Source organism: Chrysochloris asiatica, unplaced genomic scaffold (assembly GCF_000296735.1).
Source record: "Chrysochloris asiatica unplaced genomic scaffold, ChrAsi1.0 scaffold00082, whole genome shotgun sequence".
NCBI lineage: Eukaryota > Metazoa > Chordata > Mammalia > Afrosoricida > Chrysochloridae > Chrysochloris > Chrysochloris asiatica.
Window position 1 is genome coordinate 7,676,717 of NW_006408600.1, and position 14,449 is coordinate 7,691,165.

The 14,449-nt window shown below is 35.7% G+C and overlaps 1 protein-coding gene across 1 annotated transcript in view; it reads right to left on the reverse strand.

Annotated features, from left to right (window-relative positions):
- Nucleotides 1-1,321: 1,321 nt before the first annotated feature.
- PARP8 (poly (ADP-ribose) polymerase family, member 8) overlaps nt 1,322-14,449 on the reverse strand; it is a 279,531-nt gene continuing 266,403 nt past the window's right edge. Inside the window, exons 27-30 of the mRNA XM_006865763.1 lie at nt 11,921-11,994; nt 10,507-10,576; nt 9,606-9,690; nt 1,322-1,424 (exon numbers count right to left, since the gene is read on the reverse strand). Of these exons, the coding sequence (XP_006865825.1) occupies nt 1,322-1,424; nt 9,606-9,690; nt 10,507-10,576; nt 11,921-11,994 (332 nt within the window). The remainder of the gene's footprint in view (nt 1,425-9,605; nt 9,691-10,506; nt 10,577-11,920; nt 11,995-14,449) is intronic.

Below are 14,449 nucleotides of genomic sequence, written 5' to 3' on the forward strand. Positions count from 1 at the left end.
TTACAATCAGATATGAGCCTTGATTCAGGGTTTCAATAAAGTGGTCCACTCACTAATTAAATTGCTTTCATGAATGGCCTTATCCTAAAGACATACAGGAAAAGAAACATTGTCAATTAAAACTTGAAATCAATGCGAACTCTAGGACCCAAAGAAACAGAAATGATTCTGAGGAACACATGACTGTTGAAGGCTAAATGCTGAGAGCTGGTGTTGTTATCTCTATAAACTTATTTGTATTCTTTTAATATAAAAGAAGCTTCAAAGTTTGTCTTCTTTCTCAATATGAAAAAAATTAAGAGAGGTATTAAATGAAAAACTATAAAAATGCTGGTGTGGTATAAATAAATTAAAACAAAATTTCCACTGTAGGAAATTTAAAAAATATACATCGTTTGTTTAAATTCTGAGGCCTTTCTTTTAAACATATGATCAATTCAATATAAATTTAGTTCATCAGGGGCATATTCATGTTCCCCAAGCTATGATTTTTAGATAACCTTTTAAAAGAACTGAATTTAAACTATTGCAATATTTCTTAAAACAAACAGAAAAATCATTTGCAAATATTCCAGTGAATGAAATGTGATAAATTTGGCTCATATCTTGGCTTATGTCCAGAGTTACTGCTTACTGATTATCTGCTTTTCAAAAAATGAGGATAGACTTGTGGTCCATCTGCACCATCTCTGTTGTTCAAATTATATATGTGTATGCATACACATACATATATACACAAATGCACACTTTGATGCATGAATCTAGACGTATGTAGATTACATACTTTTGGGCAAAGCACTGTTTCTAAGACTTAGCTCTTTTGGTATAAAGAAAAATACAGTATAACAGGAAACATCACTCCCAAAACATTCGAATGTTCATGCCACTATTAATATCGCACATCAGAATGTGCAAACATTATACTTATTGCAAAGTATTTTATAGATTTAGACGCCATTATAAAATGTTCTCAATTCTATTTCGGTAACCTAAAATGTCGGTATATGATACCAAATGTCCAATTAAATAGTTTAATATAAAAATATCAGCACAAAACTGTTTTTTAAATCTGTTTATTGTGAGCAACCCAAACTTCAGTTTAAGTGCTGTCTTAATTTTAGTACTAGATCCCATAACCCTACAACTTTTATACCATTTTAGGTATTTAATGAGATATTTAGAAATACTAAGAAAAAAATCAGTATTCAAAGGGTTAATTTGTTTATAATAACAATAAATTATTTTATAATCTTCTTCAGTTCAAAATCCAGCTTTGAACCCGAGGAAGGCTTTTGAATCATGTTAATTAAAGGGTGATCCTTTAACCAGTAGCAGTTTGATTACCAATAACTCGGAGGATCTCTTTGTGAATGCCTCCTTCTTGTGTGTTAATATTGGCATCTCCCACTTGGCCATCTTCATAGCTAAAACACAAAACACAGAATCATAAAAACAGTCATAAAAATAACATCATTTAAAACAACTTAGAAATACCATTTGATATCTAAATGATCACCTAAAGAAAATAAAAATGCAGTTAGATTTCAGCTGTATTTAATAATGTGTACAAATTACTAAACACACATAAAAAACCCTCATTATTCAAGTTCATATCTTAATTTGCCCATTACTTCTCTCTAAATTTGAACTTTTTTTTAAATCTACAAACAAAGCATCATCTAAGCTGAAGGAAACACTCCAGGGCTTTTTTCTAGCAAGAATTTCCTATTGGCAGTTGTTAGGAAGCAAACTGAATTAATGCACCAACTTCAACATTTTGATTCTTAGGTAACGAACCTCTTAGGTCCACCTTCTACACCAATCATTTATTATTTTCTGATTGTTGACAGTCTTATAAATCACTTCACTTTCTACCACTTGGCATGCTTGCCTTCTAATTATTTTCTGTTGTGATCAGTGCTGCATTTTTTTATAACGCTACTGGCTCTAGTTAGTCTGATTATACACATACAAAGGAGTCCTGGTGTCACAGTGGTTACAGCACTGCTAACCCAAAGACTGGTGGTTCAAAGTCACCAGCAGCTTATATGAGAAAGACGAAGCTGTCTGCTTGGAATTACAGCCTTGGAAACTCTATGAGACGGTTTTACTCTGTCCTACACGGCCACTATAAGTCAGAATTGGTTCAAACGGCAATGGTTACAACACATATTTATTCATGATGGCAATTCACATATGACTTCACATGTTGGCTAATGTTAGCTACACAATAGAAATGAAAATATAATTTTAAAGGACAGCAATTACTAAGTCTTTTAGAAAAAAAATTACATTTCAGATAATAATTCATTTCCTTAAACTAACTTACTTACTTGGGCAGTAAAAATTTACCAAGAATGCATTTTTTAACTTTCATGATAATATTCAAAGTGGAATAGGTGATGAGTTAATTTTATTTCATACAAAAATGGCTTAGAGACTGAAGCCTTCAAGAACAGGTAATGAGTTGAAAATAGATAAACAGGGTAAAAGTAGTATCTCAAAGATTAATGCATACTACTGCCCTTTCTCATCACACTTAGATTCTCTAGAACACTCTCAGCATTTCTCAAGCTGAGGGAGCTGAAGAAAAAATTCAAGTTTTGACTTGAAATACAAATGGATTCAATGGACAAAATATTGAATGATACAGAGAGCATTAAAAGAAGATGATAGGAATACATAGAGTCACTGTACCAAAATGAAATGTGTGATGTTCAACCATTTCAAGAAGTCACATATGATCAAGAACTGATGCTACTGAACAAAGATATTCAAGGTGCACTGAAGGCAGTGGCAAGAAAAGCAGGTTCCAGGTACTGACGGAATACAAATTCAAAATTTTCAACAAACTGATGAATCACTCAAGATTCTCATTCATTTATGCCAAGAAACTTGGAAGAAAACTATCTGGACAACCAATTGGAAGAGGTCCATATTTATGTCTATTCCAAAGAAAGGTGACCCAAGAGAATGTGGAAATCATTAAATTGCATCATTAAATAAAATTTTCCTGAAAAAATTTTAAAATGGTTGTAAAAAAAAAAATAAATGGTTGCAATAGTACACTGACAGTGAACAGCTAGAAATTCAAGTTAGAGTCAGAATAGGGATACCACTGCTGATGTTGATGGATTTCGGCTAAAATCAGAGGATACCTAAAAGATGTCTACTTGTGCTTTATTAACTATGCAAAGATATTCAGTTGTGGAGACAATTACAAGGTATGGATAACATTGTGAAGAATGGGTATTCCAGACCACTTAATTGTGCGCATGAGTAACAGGCATATAGACAAAGACACAGACATTAGAACAGAACAAGAGGATATTGAATAGTTTAAAATCAGCAAAGGTGTGCACCAGGGTTGTATGCTTGAACCACATTTATTCAGTCTGTAGGCTGACCAAATAAATTGAGAAGCTGGTGTATGAAGATGAACGTGGCATCAGGATTTGAGGAAGACTCATTAACAATCAGCTATGTGCAGAAGATAAGGAGCTATGGTAGTGTAGTGGTTACAAGTTGGGCTGCTAATCTCATAGTCAGCAGTTCAAAACTACCAGCTGTTCCATGGGAGAAAGACAAGGCTTTCTGTTCCCATAAATATTTACAGCCTCAGAAACCCTATACAGGGTCGTTATGAATCAGAACCAACTCCACGGCACATAATCACTACCACCATATGCAAAAGATACAACCTTGCTTGTTGGAAATGAAGAGTATTTAAAATACTTTCTGAGGAAAATAAAAAACTACAGCCTTCAGTATGGATTGAACCACAATGTAAAGAAAACAAAAATCCTCACAAGTGGACCACTAAATACCATCATGATAAATGGAGAAAAGATTGAAGTTATAAAAAGCTTCATTTTGCTTGGTTCCACAATCAATACTCATGGAGCAATAAGGAAATAAAACACCATATTACATTAGGCAAATCTGCTGCAAAAACCTCTTTGAAGTATTCAAGAGTAAAGAGATCACTTTGAAAACCAAGGTACCCTTGACCCAAGCTTTGGTACTTTTAATTGTGTCATATGCATGTGAAAGTTGGGCAAAGAATAAGGAAGACCACAGAAGAATCGATGCATTTGCCTTATGGTGTTGTAGAAGAATATTAAAAGTACCATGGACTGCCTGAAGAACAAACAGATCTGTCCTGAAACAAGTGCAGCCAGAAGGCACCCTAAGAACCTGGAGGGTCAGATTGCATCTCTCATACTTTGGACATATTATCAGGAGGGACCAGTCCCTGGAGAAGGACACCATGCTTGATAAAATGGGGGGGGGGGGAACAGTGAAAAAGAGGACGGCCCCCAAGAAGATGAACTGACACACTGGCAGCAGTGGGCTCACACATAACAATTCTGATGATGGTGCAAGGTCAGGCAGTGTTTCATTCTGTTGTGCACAAGCTCACAATGAGCTGGGGCAGACTCAATCACACCTAACAACAGCAAAAAGTATTAAAGTGTAATTGCACTATATGTCATACATACACAGAGTGTGTAAGACTCAGCAGGAAATGCAGGGTAAATACAGAAGTTTACAACCCCGGGAAGAGTACCATAAGTGAACAAAAAAAAATTTTAAATTAAGTTCTGCAACACTAGGAAGAGAGCTTAATTTTGATTAGGAGTTTCATTGTTATTGCTAAGTGCCTTGGAGTTGGTTCTGAAACATAATGATCCTATAGTTTGTAGTCCAGTGCTTATTCTACAGCTCCACAAGAGGGGTCTCATGGAAGGGGTGGTATGTGAACTAGACCTTGAAAGATGCAATAGATTTGGGTAGCAATTCCTGGTAATTATTTACCACTGTGAATTGTTTGAATCAGGAACTTGACATAATACTGGGTCCTATTTTCTGCAGACGATCTATTTTACTTGGGTTTTCCACTTCTGGAAATTTCAGAATTTCCTGAAATGTTGTGAAAAATAAAAGAGCACATATTTATTCAATAAATATGCAACTGTTAATTTGCAGATTTTGTTGTTGTTGTTAAGTGCCGTCGAGTTGATTCCGACCCATAGTGACCCTGCATAGAGTTTCCAAGGAGCAGCTGGTGAGCTTGAACCACTGACATTGCAGTTCAAACGACTTTGCAGTCTGAACGCATTAGCCCACAGCGATGCCCACTTTAAATCAAGGAAGCATTAAAGGATTCAAATGTAAATTTTTATGTGAGATAAGCAAGAGGAGCAACTCTAACAGTTCTTATCCTTTTCTTAGGCCCTGAGCAGCTGAAGGAGAGGCTACAGTCCCATCTCTAAGTTGTCTAGTAGAGCAATGATGAGACTCTGGGGCAGCCCAGGACATTAGATACACCTGTAATGTCAGCTAAGTTTTGCCACATCATCAATTAACCTTCTCTTGGATTTCATTATTTTATCTTGCTTGTGAAAAATACCAATAGTGAGTGTTTATCTCCTGCTCTAAAATCAGTCGTTCAACATGCAGTAAACATTTCATGGTGGAAGGCTGCAGCACAATATGTATGGTTGCTTTCCACATCCACTTGTGTAAGGCCAGCATCTGGCCATTTTTAAAATAGTGGCCTTAAAGCCCTTGCACACTTGCATTAAGATTAGTAATGAAATCAAACATTGCCAGCAAATTTTAGACATGAGAAAACAGCTAGAACCTGTTCATAACATCTGAATTATTACATTTTGCCCGGAGCATTTTTTAAAATTAAGTTTACTCAATTTGGAATTCCCCAACAAAATGCTTTCAAATGTCCCATTTTCTCCCTCGTCTCTCCCTGTCCACCCCCTCAAGTAATATCTCCCTTTCAATTTTAATTAAAAATTTTTTCTTATGTAGTAATCTGGTCCCTAAAGTTTCCTTAAAATTTTCTCTCATTCTGTATTGTTTTTTGGGGGAAGAAACAATGTGATTAGTATACTAAATGACTGTTTTATTATCTCTATTATTATCTTCCTTCTGGGAATCTAAGCAAGAAAGCTATTTGAATTTTTAATATTAATTCTAATAGCATATAAAAAATGAAGTCACACTACTGTATATTCTAGTCATTAAACCAAGATTCTTCCATTAAGGATCATATAACATAAAATAAATGAAAATTAAAAGAAGGATAAAATAGCGTGAACTTTCCATCTGATGAGTATTTATTTGTGAACAACTCAGTACACTCTCCACCATTAATATTTCCTACATGCTGCCACTCATGAGGGAGACATCACTAGTAGAACTTTGTGATTATATCTTGTATATACAAGAAAGTGATGGTTGTAATTAGTATGTACCATAATTAGTGAATAGATTCTACTTTTGATCTGTTTTTAATCTTAATCAATTTTCCTTTATCAGCCTCCTCTCTCCTGAGGGTGCAGAGAAAAAGGATTAGATCTTATTTGTGTCTATAAAGCAATGAAACATTAATAGATTTTTTTCCCTTTATATTACTTGGAGGGTACCTGACTATACTGAAATTATTTTCTTCTATTTCCTTCTGATGATCCTTCCTCAATTTTTTCTTAAGAAAGGCAGACCGTCTTCTCAGAAATAAATATACACATACATGTATCTCCACAAATTTACTTTCTGTAAGGAGCTCTGGTAGCGTAGTGGTTATGAATTGGGCTGCGAACCTTAATGTCAGTGGTTCGAAACTACCAGCCGCTCCGCAGGAGAAAGATGAGGCTTTCTACTCCCGTAAAGATTTACACCCTCGGAAACCCTGTACAGGGTCACTATGGGTCAGAACCGACTCGATGGCACTTAACAACAACAACAACATACTTTATATAAAATTTCCAAGGATGTATCCTAGAAATAGCAATTGCTTTCTTAGGTATCTAAGGTTGCTTATTTAATTCAATAAATGTGATTTAAACAAGAAGTCAAAAATGATAGATTAATTTAATTAAATGACAGGCTTAGAAAGAATCCTCGAGTTAGTTTTCTGTCAAAATTCCAAGGTCCCTCAATAAAATGATTTTGTGACTAGAGATTTCTTTGAAAGGGTGAATTTCTATCAGTGGGTAACAGTCAAGATGATGAAGAAAGAAGGAAAGAAACTATTTAAAGAGTGCCTTTCAACAGAGAACTGCATTCTGCTAGATTAATAATTGAACTGTACTTTATAAACAATACTATGCCAGACAGCTTCCTTTGGAACCAAATCTACATGGCACCCTTCTCTACCTAGCATCTGATGCAATGTGTACCAGTGTACATAAATATGCTCCCTTACCTTCCAGCATTTGGTAGGATTTGGATGGTTGGAAGTAGTTAAGGTGTTCATTCTCTTAGCTTCATCTCTCCAAGAGCGCCCTGGGCTGCCTCCATCCCTCAAATGAAGGCAATGAGGTTGAACTAAAAAGTACTCCCTAACCATAACTGACTCTCTGACTCTCAAACTGCTTCTTCCCCTTATCCTTTTGTGCCTATGGATGTAAGAACTCTGGGGCATTCACTTCCAGGTTACTATGCTAGACCTGCAGCTCTGCCATACACATAACATTTACATAATCTAAAAGTAGATGGCAGAAATGATCATATTTAGCATGAGTCATTTGTGTCCTGTTGAGATTATATAACTCAGCTAATGTCACCTTACACTAACTGGTGGGCCAGAATTCCAAGTGTCTGACTCAACAGTGTGGTTTTTTCCACTATACTTATTATTCACCCTCCATTAGGAAAGAAAAGTATAGCCAATAAGCATGTATCACACACAAAAAAATCCACAGCTTTCATACCATCCAAAGGAAAACCAGACAGCTCATAGAATTTGTATTGTGCATAATTTGCCAATCAGCTAATGGATCGAATGCTGAAGTCAAAAGTTATATGAATGCATGACAAGGCTTAACAAAGTCGCTTAATTTTCAGCTTCTTTTGGGAAAACTACATAAAATACAAAGCAGAGATCTTCACCTCTTCTCTGGAGTTTCATTCGTACAAGGTCAACCGAAAATCTCTGGGGGTTCGCCTGGGGTGAAAATCTGAGAGGCCTATTACATCAATCATTTATGAATAAAAAATAATGCTCTTATATGTTAATGCAGGTCTTATAATATGGCAGTGCTCCCAAATCCACATGAATATGTTCTGCCTTACCAACCTGTATTACTTGAAATGTATACATTTCATAGACATTTCAACCTGTATTACTTGAAATGTATACATTTCTAATTGTGATTTTTATTCTTAGCTCTAACATTTTTAAAATTCTATTTTTAAAGTGCATGTATATGGATATTTATATATACACATACACATCACTTTCTGCATATATGTAGATATATGAGGGCAAGTAAAAAATATTGCTACAAAATCACATAAATCTTTCTTAGACAAAAATATCAAAATGTGAAACTATGGTTTTTCAACACATCTTCTATCTAGGCCTGGGATCCTGGTGTACTGCTGGAGGATGAATTGTGGACAGCTAACAGCAAGGCTGGTGGTTCAACCTAAGGAAATGTTACACAGGATCACTATAAGTCGGAAGTGACAAGACAACACTTAACAACAAGGTCTATACACATCTGAATGTGGTGTTTCCATCTTTCAAACCCTTCCCCCCAAATTCTGTCCTCTTCTATTTACACCACATTAACATGGCACTTTTGGCATCATGGAGGGACCCTTTTAAATGTGCAAGCTTGAGGAATAAAAAGTAGTCTGAAGGGACAAGATCAAGGATGGCTGTAGAATGGATGGAGTAAGGTTTCCCAAGGAAATTTCTTGCACAGTCCTTGTTTTCTTTGCAAAACGAGCAGGTTTGCTGTCATGGTGAAAAAGAATTCCTTGGAGCAACTGTCCTGGATTTTTCTCACAAACACAGATTTTAAATTTTCTAAAATCTTCTTCTTAGTAAGCCCCCATAATCGTCCAATGTCCTTCAATCAAATCTATCAAGATTAGATCCTGGGAATAAAAACAACAACAACAACAAAAAAAACAAAAAACAAAACCAAAAACCCCCAGTTATCATAGCCTTCTGAACTGACCTCTCTGCCTTGAGTTTAAGTGGCTCAACAGATCACTTCGTAAGTCACTGTATTAACTGAACCTTTTTTCTTGAAGGCACCCTAAAGAGACTAAGACAAGTGCATTACTGAGACAATCGTCTGCAGCCATTCACTGATTGCAGACATACGTTTAAACGTATTTTGTTTGGAATAAATCTGTGCAGGCACCCTAAGAGACTAAGACAAGTGTATTACTGAGGCAACCTGTCTGCAGCCATTCACTGATTGCAGACACACGTTTAACTGTATTTTGTTTGGAATAAATCTGTGCATGTATAAAATAGCAGCAATATTTTTTTACTCACGCTCATATATATGTTCACACATGTATGTGCAAAGAGCTACACAACACACTCCAAAAATGATGACTAACCAAACAGAGAGATTTCTTTTTCAGTCCTAAATTAACAGCATTTAATCTTTTTTAATAATAGTTTTATGAAAACACTAAATTGATAACAAACGAAATTACCAGGATTTTATATTTTGACAGCTAATTGTTCTTGTTGCTAAAGTAACCAAATAATAACATAGTCAATATTACTTCACTTATGGAGAAGGTAGTAACATACTAATTTGAGCATTGGCACTTACACAAAAAAGAATCGTGTGCAGACATGATCAGTATTTGGAACGACCCATATCTCTCCATGTTTGTGCAGATCAGGTGAGGTGATCACTGTACAAGCAAGATAAAATTAAAGAACTATTTTATTCTGAAGAAAAGAAACCACAGCCCATCCAATGTACTCCCTTCTCTTTAGAAATCGAAAAGCAAAAAGCACATGCATAAATGGAGATATGACAAATGTTCAGCATTAGTAACAAGAAGCACAGATGAAAAAAATGAAAGACCATGTACCAGCTTAATGATTTGATACTGAGGAATATAACACTGAGAAGAAAGTGACTTGAGAACAATGTAGAGTGCAATTAAACATCTTCCATTAACTATCAAGGATTGAAGACTTACGGGATAGCTAAGAATGAACTCTTGACAAAATATACAGCGAATTTTTAGTCAAGTCAGATTCTAAAGCAAGAACAAAGAAACATGTATAATCTTGCAAATCAAATTTTCTGTTCTGAATTAATAATGGAAGAATAATCTCAGTGTAGAAACTGAAACATCTCTTGGATTATTTTCTTATTGCTTAGTACATCTTTCAAATTTTTCATGAGATCATAAGCTCCAACACCAATTTAATGAGGAAGGTGGCATATTAACCAGTGATAAAAGCATTACTTGATCAGAAAGATATAATTACTATTTTGAAATATCTGCCAAGAATAAAATCTAGCATTGCCTGAAGTCTTGCTGAGTTTGCTCTTTGGTTTTAACATTTATGATCTCTATTCTATCTGTTTTCCATTTGTACCCTTAGAGATGGTCATAAGGCCCAATGCTATTCCATTGTGAGCTCAATAAATATACACGAGTTCTTAAATACAGATATGATGGAGAATTAACAGCTTCCTAAAACTTTCTACTTACCTTCACATAAAGCTATGCATTTTAAGTTACGGCTCTGCAGGAATTGGGATTGCTGTCCTTTTTTCTGTGACTAAATTCCAAACAAAATTTTAAATTAGAATGAAATTTGGTACTCAAAAACTGATTAAAAAATCATTATGATGGTCTAGTTTTTTAAAAAAAATGAAGACTTGCAGCAATCAATAATAACATCCTTGAGCTCTTATAATGTTAAGTTATATGTTGTAGCATTTAATTTTTGTACATCATTATTATTAAATCACTCTCAAGGTGTGTGAAGTAAAATTAATGCTAAATACGAGTTCAATAGTCTCATAACATAAATTAGAACTCAAATTTATTTTGACTGGAAGTCTAGCATCTTTATTTGACGGCAAACAAAATTAAATTTTCATGATCTTTTCAAATATTAAAATCCATGATTCCAGATTATCCAACTCTCCAGAATGAACTCACTTTTATAGCATTATTTATTCAACCACAGAGATTCAGAAACATCTTACGTAGAAAACTTTTGCTGTGGACGGGGGTTAGGGAGGTGGTGGTGTGGGGAGGCAGGAGGGTGAGGAAGATACCAGATTTTTTTTAAGTTCATCAAATAGATTTTTTTATCTTTCTGGAGTATATTTGTTTTCTCTGAAACCACAAAAACGTTGTGCTTGCTCTTCTCTATGCCTGGGATATTCTTTCTCCCAGAGTCACATAGTTCATGCACTCACTACCTACTGTAATTACACTTTCCTTGACTATCTCATCTTCACCATCACCTCATGATATATTCTCCATCCCTTTTCCCTGATTTAATTTCCTCCACAATTTGTACTACCATATAGAATTAATTATCTATCTGTCCATCTAGAGTCCTGGTGTGCCACTGTGTGTTACTGCACTGGACTGAAAGGTCGCTTTGAACTGCAAACTTGGCAGTTCAAACTCACCAGCCGCTCCTCAAAATCCCTATCCATGGTTGTTCAGTCAGTACTGACTCAATGGCATTTAACAACATCTATGTATGTATGTATGTATGTATGCATGTATGTATGTATGTATGTATGTATCTATCTATCTATCTATCTATCTATCTATCTATCTATCTATCTATCTATCTATCTATCATCAATCTATTTAAGTTGTTTGCTCACTAGAATGTAAATTTCAAGTACACTCAAACTTTTGTCTATTTTTGATTTTTTTCTTATCTCCAATGCCTAGGAAAGTCTCTGGTATACAGTAATTGCTCAATAAGTCAATATTTAGTTAATAAAGGCAATGTGTTAATTATATGCTCAGGTGAAGTTTACTTCTCTGTTATGAGAAATGACCACTTGAAAAGCCTAAGCATTTACTGAAGTCCTGAAGTCTAATAAGGCTACAGCTCAGTAATCATGCACAGTCACTTGGGTGGCTACCACACCTGTGATGCATTGCTGTTTTTGCTGCTTGAAGCTGGCTCATCCTTGGCTGACACCTTCTGCTTCTTGTTCATCCCTGAAACAGCAAGATAACAATTAAGGAACTAAGTTGGACGGTACAGCTCAAAATATAATCTCTCACAATGCAATTTTAGACAAATATATGATTGCACGAGGCCAAAGGTGGTCACAATGGGCTCCTGAAGACAGAGCTGGGGTTGCAAGTCATGGGATTTGGAATTCTCAGTGGAGCTACAAGGCAGAAATCCCGAGTGGTTATTCTAAGCATTAAAAACAAAGGTAAGAAATTATTTTTCACTAAACTGATATATTTAGAAAATTCATAAAACTTGAATATAAAAGGCTTTTCATACTAATTTCTGTTGTCACCATTTGATTAATAGGAAGGGGAGATATGAACAATATCAGAAAAATTATTTACATTGAAAGTTAACTTCTTGAATGACTGCACTGATATACACTAAATTCAGCTCAGGATTTAAACAATTTCTTCTAATTAAGGGAAACAGTGGAAGTTTTTTTGCCCATGATAAAGTCATGTCTTTTCAGTTTACTCCGTTAACACCACAATTTCTTACTCTGGCAGCAGATTTTAGAAAAATAAAATTAAAATCCCTATCAGTTTTAGAATAAGATTTGTTATATCTTGGTGCAGCAGGATAAGGACTGGACTGCTAACCACAAGGTCGGTGTTCAAACCCAACAGGTGACTCCTGTGAAGCCCTAGACAGGATCACCGTGAAGCGGAAACAACTCAACAGTACTTAACAAGAGCAACTGCATATTTTATTCTAAAATGTTTCTCTACTATCATATCACACCGAAGTGGAGATGTGTTATTTTGCTGTTTCAATAAATGAGCTAATGACAATACAAATGTCTTAGATCTAATCCCTTCCACGTAAGGCATTCCTCATAAGGTGCAGAGGTAAGGATCAGTTTTCCCAACAGGTTAAGACAGTAAGTTTTTGGGGAAAGCACAGAGTATTGTGTGTACAGGAGTACCTGGGAGCTGTGAACAGAAAGACTGTCAATTTAAGAGTCTGCCCTAAGATGCCTGGGGATCTCTCCAACAGAAAAAACAACTATTGAAAATCCTACAGTGCAAAGTTCTACTCTGACACTCATGGGGTTACCACTTGTTGGAATTGAATGAAGGTTAACCTCGACTCTGTTCTCCAATCGCCAAACTCTCAGAACTCCAAACTAACTACAGAAGCTGCTTCATCTCAATACAGTGATTTTTAGATTTTCTCACATCAAGGAACTTCAAGGATTTGATTAAAGTTATGGACTCTATCCATGGAATGAATATTCACAGAATGCATACTCTCTGTTCTTTTCCATACCGTTTCTTGGGTCAGGAGCATCTTATTCCTCAAACTGACATCTTTGTTCTTCAGTGGTTTAAAGAGGTCTTGTGCAGCAGATTTGCCTAATGCAATATATCATTTGATTCCTTGCCGCTGCTTTGTGAGTGTTAATAGTTGATCCAAGAAGAATGAGGTCCTTGACAACTTTAATCTTTTCTCCATTGATAAGAATGTTTTTTATTGGTCCAGTGGTGAGGATTTTTGTTTTTCTTTACATTGAGATGCAATCCATACTGAAGGCTATGCTCTTTGGTCTTCATCAGTAAATATTTTAAGTTTTTTTCACTTGCAGCAAGCATGGTTGTATCTTATGCATATCAAATGTTGTTTGTGGGTCTTCCTCCAATCCTGATACTATGTTTTTTTTTATATGATCCAGCTTCTTGGATTATCTGCTCAGCATACAGACTGAATAAGTATGAGGAAGGAATACAACCCACGCATACACTTTCCATTTAGTGTTCCCTTGTTTTGTTTGAACAACTGCCTCTTGGTCTAGGTACAGGTTCATCATGAGCACAAGTAATTGTTCCTGAACACTCAACTTCGCAATACTGTCCACAGCTTGTCATGATCCACACAATCAAAAGCCTCTGGAGAGTCAAAAAAGCACAGGTAAACATCTTTCTGGTATTCTCTGCTTTCAGCCAAGAGCCATCTGACGTCAATAGCGATATCCCTTCTTTCGCATCTTCATCTGGATCTGGCTTGAATCTCTGTCAATGCAAGTTGGCAGTTGTGTTGAATTATTTTTAGTAAAATTTTACTTGCATGATATTGTCCAATGATTTCCACATTCCATTGTGTTACCTCTTTTTAGAATGGACACAAATATGGGTCTGTTTCAGTCAATTGGCCATGTAGTTGCCTTACAATTTTCTTGGCATAGATGAGTGAGTGCCACCAGTGCTGCATCAGTCTGTTGAAAGATTTCAATTTGTATTCTATCAATTCCTGGAGCCTTGTTCTTTGCAAGCGCCTTCAGTGCATGTTGCAGACCGTGTAGGCCTGGTCAGAAGTTTGAGGCCCTATAGGCCCAAGTGCTACAGGTCGCAGGCTCTGAGGAACAGATCTAGCCACTTGGCAGTTAATGGCAAATTGTTTTTCATCTTAGTGTTCATTATTTTTTTATTTATT